This window comes from Sinocyclocheilus rhinocerous, unplaced genomic scaffold (genome assembly GCF_001515625.1).
Source record: "Sinocyclocheilus rhinocerous isolate Xijiao unplaced genomic scaffold, SAMN03320098_v1.1 scaffold1893, whole genome shotgun sequence".
Lineage (NCBI taxonomy): Eukaryota > Metazoa > Chordata > Actinopteri > Cypriniformes > Cyprinidae > Sinocyclocheilus > Sinocyclocheilus rhinocerous.
The window spans coordinates 125,472-143,549 of NW_015654502.1; the positions used below are offsets into that span (position 1 = coordinate 125,472).

Genomic DNA, 18,078 nt, shown 5'->3' on the forward strand with positions numbered 1-18,078 from the left:
GGCTAACGATAGCCTAACGATCTTATTGTCAGGTTTATGTTCTGTTAAGTGGACCGTTATTTTGTCTTTCTCTTCGGTTTACTTCACTTCCCGTTTCAACGTGTGTGTGTGTGTGTGTGTGTGTGTGTGTATATATATATATATATATATATATATATGTATGGCAGTAAAACCGCATACCGCGCTATTGATCCACTCAAAATTACCGCAAAGGAAATTCCCTCACCGCGACAGCCCTAGCGGTACATGCAGCTAATAACCTTCTAATAAGTATACAACATTTGCATCACTTGGTCTCAGGGTGAAAAGTGCCTTCGCAAACTCTGGAGGAACCTGTTAAAGGTTAAGAACACCTGCCCAAATGATATGAGAGTCATATTGAGCATGATGAAAGTACCTATTGAAATTACTCCAGCAAGGCAAAGCTCTCTGTGTGAAGAACTCAAATGCATACGTTTAACAGTTTTACTATTTTCATGTCTAACGAAGAACATAATATAATGACTTGATATGGGTTTTTGCCTTGTACGTTGATACAGAGTGATTTTATGTGTCAAATCCTCGTCTATAACACTCTTTTTCCTCTATTTCTCTGGTGGCCGGAGAATATGGAAGTGGGTCACGGTGTTCTGTTCGGCGTTCTCGCAATTACAGAGGTGAGGGAAGACTAATCCTGCTTTTATAACAGCTCGCCGTGAGAGGAAAATGTGGAGCAAATATCCAGATAAAACATCCAGACTGGCGGCCTTCAGTCATCAGCATACACTGACCCACATTAATATTAGTTAAAGAGCTCTGTTAGCGGGTTTTAGCTGTGAGATGAACCCATCAGGTACTGTTTAGAGTTTATACCATCTGTTTTATGTCAACTTTGTCTCCTGTCCTACACTCCCAGCTAAATAATTCCACACATCTTAGCTGTATGCTGGTTGAGGTTTTCCTTGTAACTGTTTAAAAAAGACTATTGAACTCGGACACAGTTTGAAGAACTGAATTTCCCAGGAATACTCTGGCTCCTGTGCCAATTTTTTACCACTATGGTACAGAGGAAAGGATCTGCATGACTTTAACAAGTGCTTGTAATATGGACGGGAGCACAGCATTCTGTCCCATGTACCAAATGTGTTAAACTAGTACAAAACACTTCATTTGGACCGTCCTGTTTCAGCAAACCAAGATAAAGGCACTGCTGGTACTCCATGTCCTTCACAATCACATTATACTTTACTTGTCACACCTCCAGCTCAAAAAGGGGTGACCAGAGGAAGTGACTCACGAAACGTGCATGGAGAGAATCCTGTTTACACACGCTAAATATATGGTGCTAAGGTGCTAAATATATGGGTAATTTAATATGCAAGTTTCCTGATGAATTTCAAAGCACATTCAGTGACGCTAAAACTAATCACGAGGCAGATAATGGAGGCTCAGCAGAAAAGCTGGTACACCAGGCCTAGTCCTGGCCCGGGTGGCACTGGGCGGGACTGAGAGCTCTGCCGGGTACAGGAGTGAGCTCTAATGGGATTTCTGCTCATTACGTAACAATGAACAGCCATTCTGAACTGCCTCATGCTTCATTCATCAGCTGCATGCAGGCTGCTGTTGATTTATGTTGCTCTGTTGCTTCACTTCAAAGAAATAATGAAGTATGCTTTCTGTTAAACCGAATGTAAGGTGCTCTCATTGAAACCTAAACTTTTATTAGAGGATCAATAAGACCGATTCATCAATTTATCCCAAAGTGGCACACTGGCATAGACATAACATAGTAGTCAGTGGTTAGAATATGTCAATGCACTGAAACAGCAAATGCAAAAAAGATGAATTTGCATTATATAAGCAGTGACCTGTCAGAATACTGATCCCTTATAAAGGGCGGTAAGTGCAATATTAAAGGGGTCATATGATGCGATTTCATTTTTTCCTTTCTCTTTGGAGTGTTACAAGCTCTTGGTGCATAAAGAAGATCTGTAAATTTGCAAAGACTAAAGTCTCAAATCCAAAGAGATATTCTTTATAAAAGTTAAGAGTCAACCACGCCTGCCTAAAACGGCTCGTTCTAACACGCCCCCACATATCTACCTCACTAAGTGGGAAGATTTGCATAACGCCGCCCAAATGTTCAAGCAAAGAAAGAAGGCGTAACTTTTATTCTCACTGTGGAGAAACAATAATGTACAGTATGTGGAAAATAATGTGTTTTTTTTACTTTAAACCGCATAAACACATTTCATTACACCAAATACACAAAATAATGTTCTTTTTAGCAGCATCATATGACCCCTTTAATGACATCACAGCATGAACTGCTGCCGTAATACGCCTATGAAGCGTGTTCATACCTTGGCATGATTAATCAGAAGTCCAACGAATGTGGAGACCAGCATGGAGCCGGACATAGAGTTTTTCCTCCTCATGTCCTGTTTTATAAAGGGGAACGCAGTCGCAGGTGGCTCCTCTGGTATTGTAATAGTATATGAATGTCGCATGCTGGGCATAATCAATAAAATCCTTCTGTGGTGTATAAACACCAACTTTAAGAAACAGCCACTATGGATGTTCTCGCATCAAATATTCCAGGATCCTTCAGGTAAGCGACTTGATTAGGAAACGACCTCTACAGCTGCGCGAGACAGCACTGGGTCGAATAAAAAAAACATCGCGCGCTGACCGACTCACAACCAAAACATTTTTCACAAAACAATAAACGAAGGAAGTTGTTCGCAAACGCAAAGAACAATTCCCTCACGCGTCAAAGTAGACGAGTTCTCAAAGACCATTGACGGCAGCGAGTAGGAGCTGTTAGACTGCAGGCAGCACGCGGATCCATGTCTTTTCACTACTGCCAGTCCCGCCCACACGAGCACTGCTCGTCGTCGTCGCTGAGGGCAGCGGGTTAAAAACACGCTACAATGACAGAGATTTACAATAATCGTGTGGCCATCATGGACTTATTACTCATTTTAAATGGACCACTTTCAAACAACTCTAAAACGGAACAACCTAAATCAGTTTCAACTTTCCTTACATCGAAAAGACACCGCAAAGTGTTGGTTGGGCTCTGTATTACCACCCCCACCCCGTTAATTAAAGCTAAGACGTCTTTAAAAAGTTAATATTCTTTTCACATAAACATATACACGTTTAATCAAGGGTTTCAAATGTTTTTGTGACAAGTATCGCGAACAGATGCTCGTACACAGGAGTAGCGTTCGCCTGAGGAAGTAACCATAGCAACAGTAGGCTGCTGGAACACTTGACACCAGCATCACTGACAAAAATATAAATATGCATACTGTCATTATTTATTATCAGTAATGTTTGTGATAGTAATTTTTATGTTCTTTAATTATATATTAAACTTTGCACAAGATGAACCTCACCACTCACTTTAAACTTTCGACCTTACCAACAAGGTACACAAATAAGACAAATTGCTGTGAATATATGTACAAATGTACTTACATTTTGTTTATATTGTTGCAAAATGTAAACTATATTATCACACAACTAGCTAAGTATATCCAATTTCATCCGCATACGTACAGTACACTCACAAGAGATAAATACTATATAGCAAACTCAACTGCATGATTGTTTTTATCATTGCAAAAATGTAAACTACATTATCACCTAGCTCTAATCTGCTAAATGTGACTATAAATTATGAAGATATTAAGATATTATAAAGATGAACATTATAATTTTATAATGTGTATTGTAAAAAGTGCTATACAAATACATTTGACTCAACTTACAGCTACAGTTCTTTGAGAGGAAAAAAGCTTATAATCAGATTGAAAATAGAACAACTGTCAACAATGGTAAAAGCAACAAAAAGTGGGACAATATGTCTAGTTTATTGGACTGAGCTCCATGTTCAACTCAGCTCAGCTGTCGCCCTCACTACAGTATTAGAGAGAAGCATTAAACGTTGCCTGTAAAAGGGGCAGAGAAATTAAAACAGGGTATGAAACACACTAAACCCCAAAGGAGAACACCAGACTAAGGCCGTTATGCTCTTATGAGATGGTGGGTCAAATGTCATCAGCTGCAACCCAGTTCTGGATATACTGGAAACACGTAATGTAGCATTAAAGTTACCTAAATGAGAACAAAGTCACTTTTGAAGGCCACACTCTACATGCATCCCACAGTCCTATATACTTTAGTCAAGACAGACACGACACTGCATTTTACGCAGATGAAAACGATGTTGAGAAGGATAGACTACAATGAATACAGTAAATCTATTTTCATGACACAGAAAAGTTTTCCTTATGCTCTGATAATAAAAGAGCATGTGACGAGTGAGTGAAATTTAACACTGCAAATCTCAGTTGCCAACATCCACACATAAATTTAAACACAGGAAAACACCAGAGGGACACTTTGTACTCAGAACAAGAATTTAGTCTTCACTGGGTTTCTTCTTTAAGGACCTCATGTGAAGAGAATAAGAAGTCCTGAGCCTTCAGCGGTCTCTGAGATACACTGCCAATAACCAAGTGCCAAAAAGGGCCCAAAATAGGAGGCGGATGTTTCCAGTAGGTTTGAGCCTCATCAAAACAGACGTGAAACATTTTCAAAAGTTTTTAAAAAAGAGGGTATTTATATTTAGGTTAATGTTGTGGAACAGCCAACATACTAACAGATATGTTACATAAAAAATCTTGGCGCAATGAGTAGTAGAAGTAGTAGAAAACGTGACAGGAATTGTTTACTCCTGGGCTACGGAAGTGCAAAGTCTCTCTGTTTGAGACAGACTGACATCATTAATAAAACTCCTGAATAGAAAGAGTTAGACTGTGGCAGGGAAACCGTGTTAATGCTGGCCCAGCCATGCATGCAAAGCCTCTCAGTAACACTAACCTACCATCGGATGGGAAACAAACCACAATACTTTAAATGGCAGTCGGAGATGGGGCCAACTGTATACCTACTGCAGCCTGTGCTTTTCCTCACACTGATAAAACTGATTTGGTCAGCAAAAATACTTTAGATAAACCAGAATAAGGACAGAAATATTAGGGCAGAAATATACACTATACAAGTACGCAGACACTGCAAGTGCGCAATAATGTGCGTTCTTGCATTACTGTGGTGGTAACAAACGTCAGTACTCATGGGGCTGATAGAGTTACCTTTAAATGAACCTGTGCAACTGCACTGGATCTGTTATGGATGTGTTAGCTATTCAGATAGCTAGAAACAGGCTAAAAGTTTAACGGTAACCAGTTAGTAGTTTAGGGTTGTGCAATATTCAGAACTTAATTGAGAATGCATGTTTATTTTTAATACTCAAATTCAATTCCTCAATTAGAATTTAATTTTTGTCGAGTTCCAAGAGATTCATATAACCCCGGTGTAATAAAAAAATAAAAACTTGGAATGTTTTCTGAACAGCCTTTTTTTTTTGAGAGTTAAAAAAAACTCAAAAAGTATTTATTTTGAAGGTTTTATTGACCTTACAGACAGGGAGAACTCTTCATTTCTTGGAAATTAATTTTTTTGAATTGCAATTGAGTAAACTCCACTTCCTGTCATTCTCATTAATTGACTAATAAATTGAAAAAGAGCCAACTGTTAAATTCAAGATATGAAAACTGATAATAGAAAAACAGAGTTTGCACTAATGTTCACTATAGCACCCCTTGTGGCAACACTGTGAATGCACTGCTTGAATGCACTGCTTTCCTATATTCCAGGGGTGGTGAACATCGGTCCTGGAGAGCTTCAACCCTAATCAAACACACCTGAACAAGCTAATCAAGGTCTGAACGGTTACTAGGAAGCTACAGGCAGGTGAGTTTTAATTAGGGTTAGAGCTGAACTCTGCAGGGCTGCTGCTCTCCAGGACCGGAGTTCGCCACCCCTGCTATATTCTATAATTCACAACAGTAAAAAAATCTGAATACTCTGCTCCATTACAACAGTAATAAAACTCCAGTCTGGCAATCTTGAACCCTTTAGAGTAGCGCAGAAAGAATTATAGTGCATTTCTAATTCTTGCAATTGTCCACAGTAGCCTGGTTTAGCACAGCATAAATGGCCTGGGTATCTGGAGCATTAGTGTAATAATTAAATTGAGTTGACAAAAGCACTCAGACTTACACTTGTTGAGCTGATTAGTTTCTGAAATTCTCAGGTGTAAACTAATGTAGTCTAGACTAATCATTTTAAAGTCAGACAGACCTTACTGCTCAGCGCTGCTCTTTTAGCCTGGGCTCCCTTGTTGAGAATAGCTTAATTAATGACATAAACAGCGATTAATTTAAAAGAATAGCCACAGACTGTATTCCATAGAGGGTTTTTTTTCTGCCTAAAACATATTATTCTGCTGTTTTAATTAGTGATCGACCGATATTGATATTTTATAACCGATACGATACCAATTATTTGCATGTTTATGTGCCCGATATGCAGAACCGATATTTATTTACTGTTATAAAGTAAATAAATGACTGAGTGAAGTAAGTCCATACTTCACTTTAGTTTTTCCTCCTTTCAGTCATCTTAAAAAAAGTGTTGAAAATTAGCAGTCTTTCATGTTAAATTTAATCTTCATATTACAACAATAAAAAAATTTATTTAAAGCATCAGCAGCAACACTAATATTAACAATAAGCAAAATAAATGTAGAAGGTCTAATGTTTTCAAATGGAGAAAATAAATAAAGGACAGGAGTCATCTTCATTTTAAACTACCGTGTTAAGTAGGTTTATAAGCTGCTTAATAGGCTTGAGTTCATCTCTATTTCTTCGAGCCAAGCTGCATAAACTGCATATCAGGCATTTATTTAATACATCTAATTTGTGCATTGATGGCTGTTATGTTAAATAAAGTTTACTAACTACAGTAAATCAAGTACCTGTGCACGCCGTTGTTGTTGTCTTGTTTCCTCTCAGACGCACTGCAATGGTGATCCTGCGCGCAATTCTCAAAACATCCACAAGATGGCGGCGTTTATCGGTGAATTCGATATTACAAAACCGATATCCGTTTATTGTAAAATGCTTAAATATCGGGAAATATATCGGTAAATCGATATATCGGTCGATCTCTGGTTTTAATACTTTAATACTAAATTTGAGTACAAATGTCATAAATCAAAGAGATGTTAAAAGTTACAGCTGATATTTTTTCAGTTCATTTGTCACACTGGAAATGAAAGGTCAAGTAGAACACACTGCATTATGGGCTGCACAATTTGGGGGGGGAAAACCTAATTAAGATAAAAAATTGTGACTGCGATAAAAAAGCTCCAGGTTTGCTGTGCTTGTTTGTGGGGCTGCAAAATTTTGCAAAAATCAGTTACTGATAATTACTGATAACGAGTGACACATCTTGGGTATTCTATAGTCTTTGTTATAGTTTAGAAAATGGTAATAAATATGACAAGATAATAAAATATGACAAGAACTATTTAAAAAAAAAAAAGAGTTATACTATTTAAGAAGAGTTAAACTGTGTCAGAATAAATTCATCTTGATAATGTCAGATAACACTTAAGCAAAACATGGTAAGGTCAAAGTGTCTGAATAATTTTTGGTCCCAAATGTTTATCAATTTTACTGGTAGTCCACTGTATGAAGAATTTTTGGGGATAATATGTCACAGTTTACTTAATTTTGCTATCACTCACTTACATAAATGAACTATAGTGTCCTGCACCCACTAGAAAAAAAATATTAAAAATTATATCTGGTGTCCGAATAATTTTTGGTTTGACTGTATATTGCAGTTACTGATAATTACACAAAGCCATATGTCCCTATCTAGTAGTAGGGTTTTTATGTTAGTATGCTATTCTAAATATATGTGACCAAATCAATAATTTTATCTGCAACTGCCTAAGATGAGTTCACTTATAATCATAAGAGACACTTGAAACAGCTGAATGTTACACATTCCTTACACCTCTCAGCACAAACTCTCTGAGCCGAAGGGCTCTTGTGTAACACTTGAGAAAGGAGAGCGATGCAAATATGAGGATTGGTGAAAAACATAAACTTAGCGGAAGTGTGTTATGGAAATAGATGTCTACTGTCCAACAAGAAAACATGAATGCTCTTACCAAAGACTCTCTGACTGGTGAGGTGGAGCGACAGCTGGAGGAGAATCGGCTGCTGCTGCTCTTCAGGCCGCTGCTGCCAAGACTGTCCTGTGTGGAGCTCCGTGAGAGGCCGTAGCTGGAGCGTAGCTGGCCATAGGTGTCAGATACATCAGTGCCTCGGCTCTGGTAGGACTGCTTCAGGCCACTGCCACTGGATGTCTCGCTCAGGCCCAGAGCTGATAAATCGTGCGTCAAATCGCTCTGACTCACCGACTTCCTGCGACTGAGAGAAATGCTGGAGGAAACGGGTGAGGTGGAGAGGTAGCTGGTAGGGGCCGGAGAGTAGCTGTAGCTGCTGTATGCCGAGCCTCCATTGAGGCCCGAGCCATAGCCCTTTGCCGGTGTGCGGCTCAGGCTCTCGCTGCGCCGGCCACCCAGCAAATCAGTGCGAGGGATAGGCCGACCCCGGTCCGGCTCGAACGAAGAGCTGTAGTTGCGGGAGCGGCTGGCGCTTGAGCTCAGGTAGCTTGAGGAGGAGTAGCCTGAGGAGGAGCTCTTATAGGGCAGCTTTTCCCGATCATAGGAGCCCAGCGATGGAGTCAGGGAGGAGCCATATGAGCTGTAGTTACTGGTATAAGAAGAGCCTGTATAGCGCTTCGCTGTAGAGGAGACACGAGACATGCCGGCAGCTCAGCTGGATGTAAGGCAATTTCAGGCTGCATGGAATCTGAACGAAAGGAGAAAAAGTGTGGCATTCAGTGATATTAAAATTCTGGCCATTACAGATAAACCAGTAATTTATTTTCAGTTTAAAGTCAGCATGGAATGAAAATCTGTTTAATGGATGTTGTTGATCTTATTGTGAACAATTCATCCATGCATGCTTCATTTTTTTCTTTTGTTTTTTTTTTTACCTTGTAGTTTTCAATCAAAATGTCATAACTGGATCTTCCAGTGAAATGACAGACTTCACTGGTGACGTTTGCTGGACTTCTCCAATCATTTCATCCACTTAAACCCCACCCTTTTTTTTTTTTTTACACAAATGACTGCAACATCCAATCAACAACCAGTTGATTGAACCAAGTTTTTGACATTTTACTCGGATAGATGTCACAATACAGAAGAAAAGATCTGTCACTACTTCCATTACATTGTGAGTTTAATAACTGTTAAATATCAGATATTAAAATTCTACACTGTTGTGTCTAGATTAATAAAAAGGAAACACTAAACTAAAATAAATTGTTTTGAATAATATAAGTGAATTTAGGCATCACAACATTATAATGTACAGTATGAAAAATAGATATTCATTTTGAGACTCGCTAAAGATTACATTTAACAGTGTTATTAAATTATTAGGGTTTTTAAAGATTAACCTTAACCCTGTAAAGCCTGACATATCTTGATCTAAAAAAAAGTCTGCATATGTGAGTACCCCAATTTTATTCAGAGGCCCAAACTGAGCAAAAAATATGCAATTTGGTGCAGTTGCTGATATTTACACTATATGGCCAAAACGTAATATGCTATTTTGATAGCACTTAGTAGATTGTGAGCAACAGGTTTTTCAGCAAAGTTTCCATCATGTGATAATTTAGAGGCCTTAGAAATTTGCATATCAAATATGATACAGTAGGCTTTCGGTTAAGTGAGCGTTTACTTCTAAATTAAGATGTATAAAACAATTAATAAACAATTAAATATCCAATAACAGCTAATACAGATTAAAAAAAAAAACTTTAATATCAGCTGATAACCAAAACGGTACACAATGGATATTGTGCATCCATAGCTGCTATGTATAAATATAAAATATTGTTATGTGCATTCTATGTGAAAGTGAGAAAAACACTTTGTATGTGAAAGTGAAAAAAAAAAAACACTTTTGTCAAAGTGGCCCCAACTGACGTGACATCTACACTGACTGATAAAATGAGATTAATAAGATTAATCATTTTAGCTTATATCTACCAACAAACTCCAAAATGCCTCAAAATCCCACACACTCAGGTCGGCGGTTTCATTACGTGTGTATTTCAGCCTTAGGGAAAGAAATTCTCTCTTCAGTTGGGCAATTCCAGTAAAAAATTGTAGGGTATAAACACTACCGGTTATGAATTTTGAATGACGCTGTGTCATGCCCTGAGGTCTCTTGTGTTTTGTGCGCTTGATCCTGAAAACATATTCGATGAGTAGCAGCATGTGACTCTTGTCCAAACACAGCATACACACTGCGAGGGGTGCATATTACGCAACCTACGGGGGCTTCGCTGCAAGCACGGGACCCTGAATGAAGAACATGCTGAACAAAATGAGTGCCATTGTTTTCAGAGAGGCCTGGATTGGTGGTACAGCCCGAGCACAGCACTGAAGACCCCGCTGTTTGAATGAAACAAGAGAGCCCCCAGAGCCGGGCCATGTGTTTACGCGGTACAGTTTGTTCTTGTGGAGAGACGGGCTCTTGTTCACAAGGCAGTGCAGCATCTGAATAAATAAAAGTATCTGGTGTTGTTGATCCGTGCTGGGTTCAGTGTGATGGCTCTTATTTCTTTAATCTGTCTCGCTGCAAACTCTCTCTCTCTCTCCCTCTCTTAGTGCAGCATTCACAGATGCATCAATATTTCAACACGTAGATCTAGGGTAAGCAGCACACTGGAGGCAGTCCAAAGCACATGGCAAACCGACACTAACATGCTTTCATCAGACGAGAACTCTTAAGACAGTTGTCCACTGCTTTCACATTGTGTTCCCTCTCTTTGCCCACAAGCCAAAAGAACCCTAGCATATGGTATTGAGAAAGATTCTTAATATTCAAACCCCTGTAATACCACACAAAAAAAAAAGTCTAAAAAAAGAGGTAGTAGAAGACATTTAGTTTATGTCAGTTTGACACTGTGGGGGTCAGTTTTAGTACCCTTTTAATATGCAATGGATTATCAAAATTAACACAACACAAAAAAAGCATAATATTTTCAGGAAATTATTATTATTAACAATTTAAGGAAAAAGAATAAAGTTACTGTTTAATGTCAAAAACCAACAAACAATAAATAAAATTAGCAGTACTATGCACTTTTTGCTTGTATAAACATTAAAATATTACTATTAAAAATGATGGCCGGATTTTAAACAATCAAAAAATCTTGGTTTGGTGACTTACAACATAACATGTTATATATAAATAAATATATAAAGAATTATGAAATGATAAACCTCACATTTCAGTCTTTAACTCATTTTAAGAGAAGGATCAAAATCATAAATTATATGCATTTTAGTGTTCAGATTTTTAGAATGCACATTAGTTTATATTCCATCTACAGGTTAAGATTTACAACAAAAAATCGATCCGATTTTCGCATTGGTCTGAACTAAAAGGCAGACAGACTGAATGAAAATGTAACTCCACTGTCTGACAGCAGGTGGCACTTCTGGAACAGCAGCAATAGATCGGTTTCACCGGTAAACGCTGTAAACAAAGCAGCGCTGCGCTTTTAAACACTGCTTTATTAGGCTTTACACGGAGGGAAGATGAAAAGCAAATATCATAGAAACTTTTCTGAAGACAGTCAGTTCTCCCTTATGCATTCATAGATTTAAATCATTCATACATTCTTTCATTTCATTTGTTTCAGCACTCTGCCTTCATTCATGTTTTCACACAAAACGAAACCTACGCTGCATGTTGCACCTGCGTGAGACTGTTAATTTTGCTTAATGCTGAGCAGTATTTATCTCAAGTTTTACGACATATTTATAGATGAATCCTTGTTAAAGATTAAGTTATTCAGTCAAGAGCAAATCTGAGCAGAGTGATTTTTCTTTTGTTCTTCAATAACACAGACAGCCAGCTGCTCTCACTTTCAGACCAAATGCACGGTTCTGACACACACATCAGATTTCCTCGGTTTACGTTCATTTAAAGGGGTCATATAATGTTGCTAAAAAGAACATTATTTGGTGTATTTGGTGTAATGAAACGTGTTTATGCGGTTTAAAGGAACACGCCACTATTTTTGAAAATAGGCTAATTTTTCAACTCCCCTAGCGTTAAACAGTTGAGTTTTACCGTTTTCGAATCCATTCAGCCGATCTCCGGGTCTGGCGGTAGCACTTTTAGCTGCAGCTTAGCATAGATCATTGAATCTGATTTGACCGTTAGCATCTCGCTCAAAAATGACCAAAGAGTTTCGATATTTTTCCTATTTAAAACTTGATTCTTCTGTAGTTACATCGTGTACTAAGACCAACGGAAAATGAAAAATTGCGATTTTCTAGGCCGATATGGAAATATATTAAATATATATATGCAACTACACAAACTTAGTGCCGGTCACGTTGGAAGTTACCTAGCTGGGGACTATTTTCAGGCGCTGCGTAATATCATTGCGCCTGCTGCACCCATGGTACGGCAGCAAAGTTCCTTGATTATTACGCCGGAATGAGAGTATAGTTCCTAGCCATATCGGCCTAGAAAATCGCAACTTTTCATTTTCCGTCGGTCTTAGTACACAATGTAACTACAGAAGAGTCAAGTTTTAAATAGGAAAGATATCTAAACTCTTTGGTCATTTTTGAGCGAGATGCTAACGGTCAAATCAGATTCAATTATCTATGCTAAGCTGCAGCTAAAAGTGCTACCGCCAGACCCGGAGATCGACTGAATGGATTCGAAAACGGTAAAACTCAACTGTTTAACTCTAGGAGAGTTGGAAAATTAGCCTATTTTCAAAAATAGTGGCGTGTTCCTTTAAGGTTAAAAAAACACATTATTTTACATATACTGTACATTATTGTTTCTCTTCTATGCCCCGCCTTTCTGAAACGTGTCGATTTTTACAAAGCTCATCGGTCTGAAAAGCGAGGTGTGCTCTGATTGGCCAGCTATCCAGTGCGTTGTGATTGGTCAAATACCTCAAGCGTGTGAAGGAAATGTTACGCCCCTTACCATATTGTGATGCCGCGTCCCGGAGCGGCGAGACAATATCATTAAAACCCATTATAAACGAGGCATTTGTTGCATCCAGTGGGGACAAAAGGCTTGCCATCTCTGCCTATTTCTTCTATTCACACCCACCGCCATTTATTTTTAAGAACTTTATCAATTAGTGCGTCTTCCCCAGGCTTCATAATCTTACTTTCCATCCTGCGGACTATGTTTGCTTGCTACTCTCCAACGTAACTTCTCCGCTCCGGCATCTATGCTTACGCCTGTTTCACACATACTCCGTCTGCAGTGCGTATACAGTCCATCTGCGTTATGTATGCGGTGCAGAAGCATTGTGCTTTCACACAGGACACGTTTGCAGTCCGCTACTGATACGCGGCTACTTACCACAAACACAACATTTATCCATTACTTTGATTTCAAATCCAAACGTTGTTACTGAAAAAGCTTTTTCAGCATTGTGATCCTCTTTTATCACAGGTCTTAAAGAACTTTGTTTTTCTATTATGTTGCCTTGTTTATCTAAAAGTTTTAAACCTTGTTTTAAACCTAGCCAAAAAGCCACGTGTTGACTGTGAAACAGTAGACTTTAATTATATCAATTTATTGTGAAATTACTACATTTCCGTGTCAATCCATGTTCATTTTTACTGCGAACAATGCACTGTCACTTTAATTCAGCGCGTGCAGCACAGCAAAAATAGACTCAGTGCGTAAACGATCACTGCACTGCTGCAGACACGCTGCTCCTGGAACGCACTGCGTGCCCGTGGTCAGAATTGTGCCCAATTCTGACCCCAGCCAGATTATTACCCCCCTAGTATTGGTAGGTTTAAGGTTAGGTGTGGGGGAGGAGTTAGGATTAGGCAATCAGATAGCAATTTCAACGTGAGGGGTAATAATTTGGCAGGGGGTCGAAAATGGGCACAACACCGGACCGCAACCGCGTGCAGCGTGAACGCTCTAATCCGTTAACATGGGTGCGTATAAAAAACACAACGCACACGCACTGCAGACGGAGTATGTGTGAAACAGGTGTAGTAGGACTTGGTTGCAGCTGGATCTCAACCACACTTTTTCCAAGACCTGCCCCATTCTACTTCTGATTGACTAATGTTAGTTTGGTTGAGAGTGAAAGCTGTATTCCTCTCATACCATTGGTAGGCAAACTCATGACCTCAAATATGATATCAAGAAGTTTTTTAAAATGTAGGACTATCTTTTTATTTATTTTTTTCTGCAGCCAAACGACGCGAGAAACGAGAAACTGAGGACATGGGTATAATTAACTATTATCATTAACAGTTTAATATTATTAAACTATTATTGATAATAATGTATTATCTTTATTACTCTATATTTATAATACTCTAAAATAATATTAAATATATTTAAATTACATTTACAAGTAAGAACCTTGTGAATAAGCTATATTCTAGAAAAAAACTTTTGATATGAGGAGATCACTAGAAAGTTTCTTGTTACTACAGGATCATTACAAAACACAGACAAGAGATTTAACATACAATACCATTACAAAACTTGGGGTCAGTATTAAAATATTTTTAAATAAGTTTCTTATGCTCACCAAGGCTGTATTTATAAAAAATAAAATTAAAAACAGTAATATTTAAAAATATTACATTATTAAAATAATATTTTTAAAATATATATTTTTTAATGTAATGCAAATTAAAAATGTAATGTATTATCAATGCTAAAAACAGTTGTGCTGCTTAATACTTTTGTGAAAACATCCATGTTCATTTTTACTGCGAACAATGCACTGTCACTTTAATTCAGCGCGTGCAGCACAGCAAAAATAGACTCAGTGCGTAAACGATCACTGCACTGCTGCAGACACGCTGCTCCTGGAACGCACTGCGTGCCCGTGGTCAGAATTGTGCCCAATTCTGACCCCAGCCAGATTATTACCCCCCTAGTATTGGTAGGTTTAAGGTTAGGTGTGGGGGAGGAGTTAGGATTAGGCAATCAGATAGCAATTTCAACGTGAGGGGTAATAATTTGGCAGGGGGTCGAAAATGGGCACAACACCGGACCGCAACCGCGTGCAGCGTGAACGCTCTAATCCGTTAACATGGGTGCGTATAAAAAACACAACGCACACGCACTGCAGACGGAGTATGTGTGAAACAGGTGTAGTAGGACTTGGTTGCAGCTGGATCTCAACCACACTTTTTCCAAGACCTGCCCCATTCTACTTCTGATTGACTAATGTTAGTTTGGTTGAGAGTGAAAGCTGTATTCCTCTCATACCATTGGTAGGCAAACTCATGACCTCAAATATGATATCAAGAAGTTTTTTAAAATGTAGGACTATCTTTTTATTTATTTTTTTCTGCAGCCAAACGACGCGAGAAACGAGAAACTGAGGACATGGGTATAATTAACTATTATCATTAACAGTTTAATATTATTAAACTATTATTGATAATAATGTATTATCTTTATTACTCTATATTTATAATACTCTAAAATAATATTAAATATATTTAAATTACATTTACAAGTAAGAACCTTGTGAATAAGCTATATTCTAGAAAAAAACTTTTGATATGAGGAGATCACTAGAAAGTTTCTTGTTACTACAGGATCATTACAAAACACAGACAAGAGATTTAACATACAATACCATTACAAAACTTGGGGTCAGTATTAAAATATTTTTAAATAAGTTTCTTATGCTCACCAAGGCTGTATTTATAAAAAATAAAATTAAAAACAGTAATATTTAAAAATATTACATTATTAAAATAATATTTTTAAAATATATATTTTTTAATGTAATGCAAATTAAAAATGTAATGTATTATCAATGCTAAAAACAGTTGTGCTGCTTAATACTTTTGTGAAAACATTTTTGTACATATTTTAAGGATTTTTTTAATGAAAGATCAAAAGAACAGCATTTATTTGACTTTAATCCCACTTTCGATCAATTTCATGCACTCTTGCAGAATAAAAAGTATTAATATTTTAAAAAACTTTTGAACAAAACTGTACGTCACTCAATAAATATAAATACACTTAATCTATTTAGCCAAATCATAGAAGCAGGCTCTGTTGTCTGTAGTCATCTTCTGTGAGAAATATTAATTACTACTAATAAAGAAACTTCCATTTTTAACCAAACTAATCTTTTTAGTAGAATGAGACTGGAGTTTGGACTTAGTGTGTGTGTGTGTGTGTGTGTGTTTTTTCTTAAATGTTAGTATTACACCGTGTCTACACCGGACACGAGCGGCGCGACAAAATACTATACAACTCATTATAATCAGTGATGCTTTCTACACTGGAAAACTGCTGCTGCGTTCTATTTATTACGTACTGACACAAATTTCAAATGATTTTCAACGGTCGCTTTGTCGCGTCCAGTGTAGACACGGTGTTACAATACTCACATTTCTCACATACAGTTGGTTCAGCATGAAGGAAGTCAATGGGGGTTTAGTCAGTGGTCAGGGTCTAAGCTGTGGGAGTGTCTCTGACTGTGAGCATGTGACAGGTGGGGACTTATCAAAGCAGACGTGGTTCAGCCCCGTGATGCCTGACGGACATCCACACTTGCATTCATGCTGATAGACGTGCTGTCATTACGTGCACACCACCACATTCATGCTCCTTAACATTCACATTTAACACGTCAGTTCACCTACTTTTAGCTCTTCATCATTTGGAAAGCTATGAAAGCCAGTTTCCGCCTCAGAGTAAAAAAATAAAAAGATGATTGTGACTTTATTTCTAACAGTTGTGACTTAATATCTTACAATGTGACTTTAAATGTAAATGTTAGCCTCGCATTACATTTTGTCTTTTTCTCTGATGCAGAAATATGCCTCCATAGAAAGCAAACTGCACTAAGAATTGCAAAGAAGCATAAAAAGTAGGGCTGGGTAAAAAATATTGATATCTCTATATTAATCGATTCTCATTTTTTCGGAACGATATCGATTCTTAAATCCCAAGAATCGATTATTCTAGCCTGTTTTCAGTTAATGGACGGAACACTAAATGCCGTTTTGGTGCCGTTTAATGTGGAGTGACAGATCGCTGTAGTGCCTCAGTTTAACAGACACGGCAGCGCGAGGCGCACTTGAACTGATAATCTCCTCCACATTAATACCAGTTTCAGCACATAAACAATAAACATGACTAAACATCCAAAGTTAAAAGAAAGAGTACAACTTTACAGTCCGTATTCTGTCTCATGTAATCGCTCAATCAGTGTTTCAGCTGCGCAAAGACGTTAATATAACGGCTTGTAAACAATGTCACGTAACGTCACATTTACCTCAGAAAAACATATTTGTGACCATAAACTCATTAGTCAGATAGAAAAATAAACTGTTTGATACCGGCATATCCCTAGTCAAAACCCAGCCCTAATCAAAAGGTCAATAAAAAATCCTGAAAACAGTTTTGGTGTGATATGTGCTGTATAACTTCAAATATCAGAGCTGGTCTCCAGGAAGCCACCATGATATTGCACCAAAACACCGTACCGTCCTAAAAAATCTCAAACTTGTGCAGGTGTTTGAGTTAGCAACACAAACAATACGCTGAAGACTTGAGGCAAAGTCTTGGGTACAGCTATATTTACCCTGAAATGTGGGCAGATAATAGCTCAGTGACCAAACTGACACCTCAGCCCCCCCTCCTGTGACCAAAAGCAATCTGGCAAGACTCGCCTCTCAACAATACTCAGGCCTGCCAAACCAAACTCAAAATCTACCTTTTATATCCGCAGCTATGTTATGCGAATCACACTTGCACTGGTCTGGCATGAATTTTCAAAGCTTATTTATTCTGGAAAAACAACATCAGACCAAATTTTAAAGGTAGCAGGTCATTCCAGGTTTTTAAATCCTTTACAGTGAGCGTAGACAACCTTAATAAGGAATGTGGAACACAGATTTTGTAACAGACTGGCATTAGGGCCACTGTCTATGAAGAGACAATGAAATTGAAAACATGGGGATTAACGTGCAGTGGCGGCTCGTCCGGGAGGCAGGGGAGGCACAGCTTCCCCATAATTTTGAGGTGAAAA

The 18,078-nt window shown here is 38.1% G+C and overlaps 1 protein-coding gene across 7 annotated transcripts in view; it reads right to left on the reverse strand.

Annotated features, from left to right (window-relative positions):
- Positions 1-18,078, reverse strand: part of LOC107717278 (ubiquitin carboxyl-terminal hydrolase 2-like) — a 33,643-nt gene that overhangs the window by 10,621 nt on the left and 4,944 nt on the right. For 6 of the 7 annotated variants that reach the window (XM_016523968.1, XM_016523970.1, XM_016523967.1 and 3 more), the window contains one exon: positions 8,078-8,783. In XM_016523968.1, the coding sequence (XP_016379454.1) occupies positions 8,078-8,737 (660 nt within the window). In that variant the 5' untranslated portion in view covers positions 8,738-8,783. Of the gene's footprint in view, positions 1-8,077; positions 8,784-16,687; positions 16,721-18,078 lie in introns of those variants that run through there. The other variant, XM_016523971.1, reaches the window with a different exon arrangement.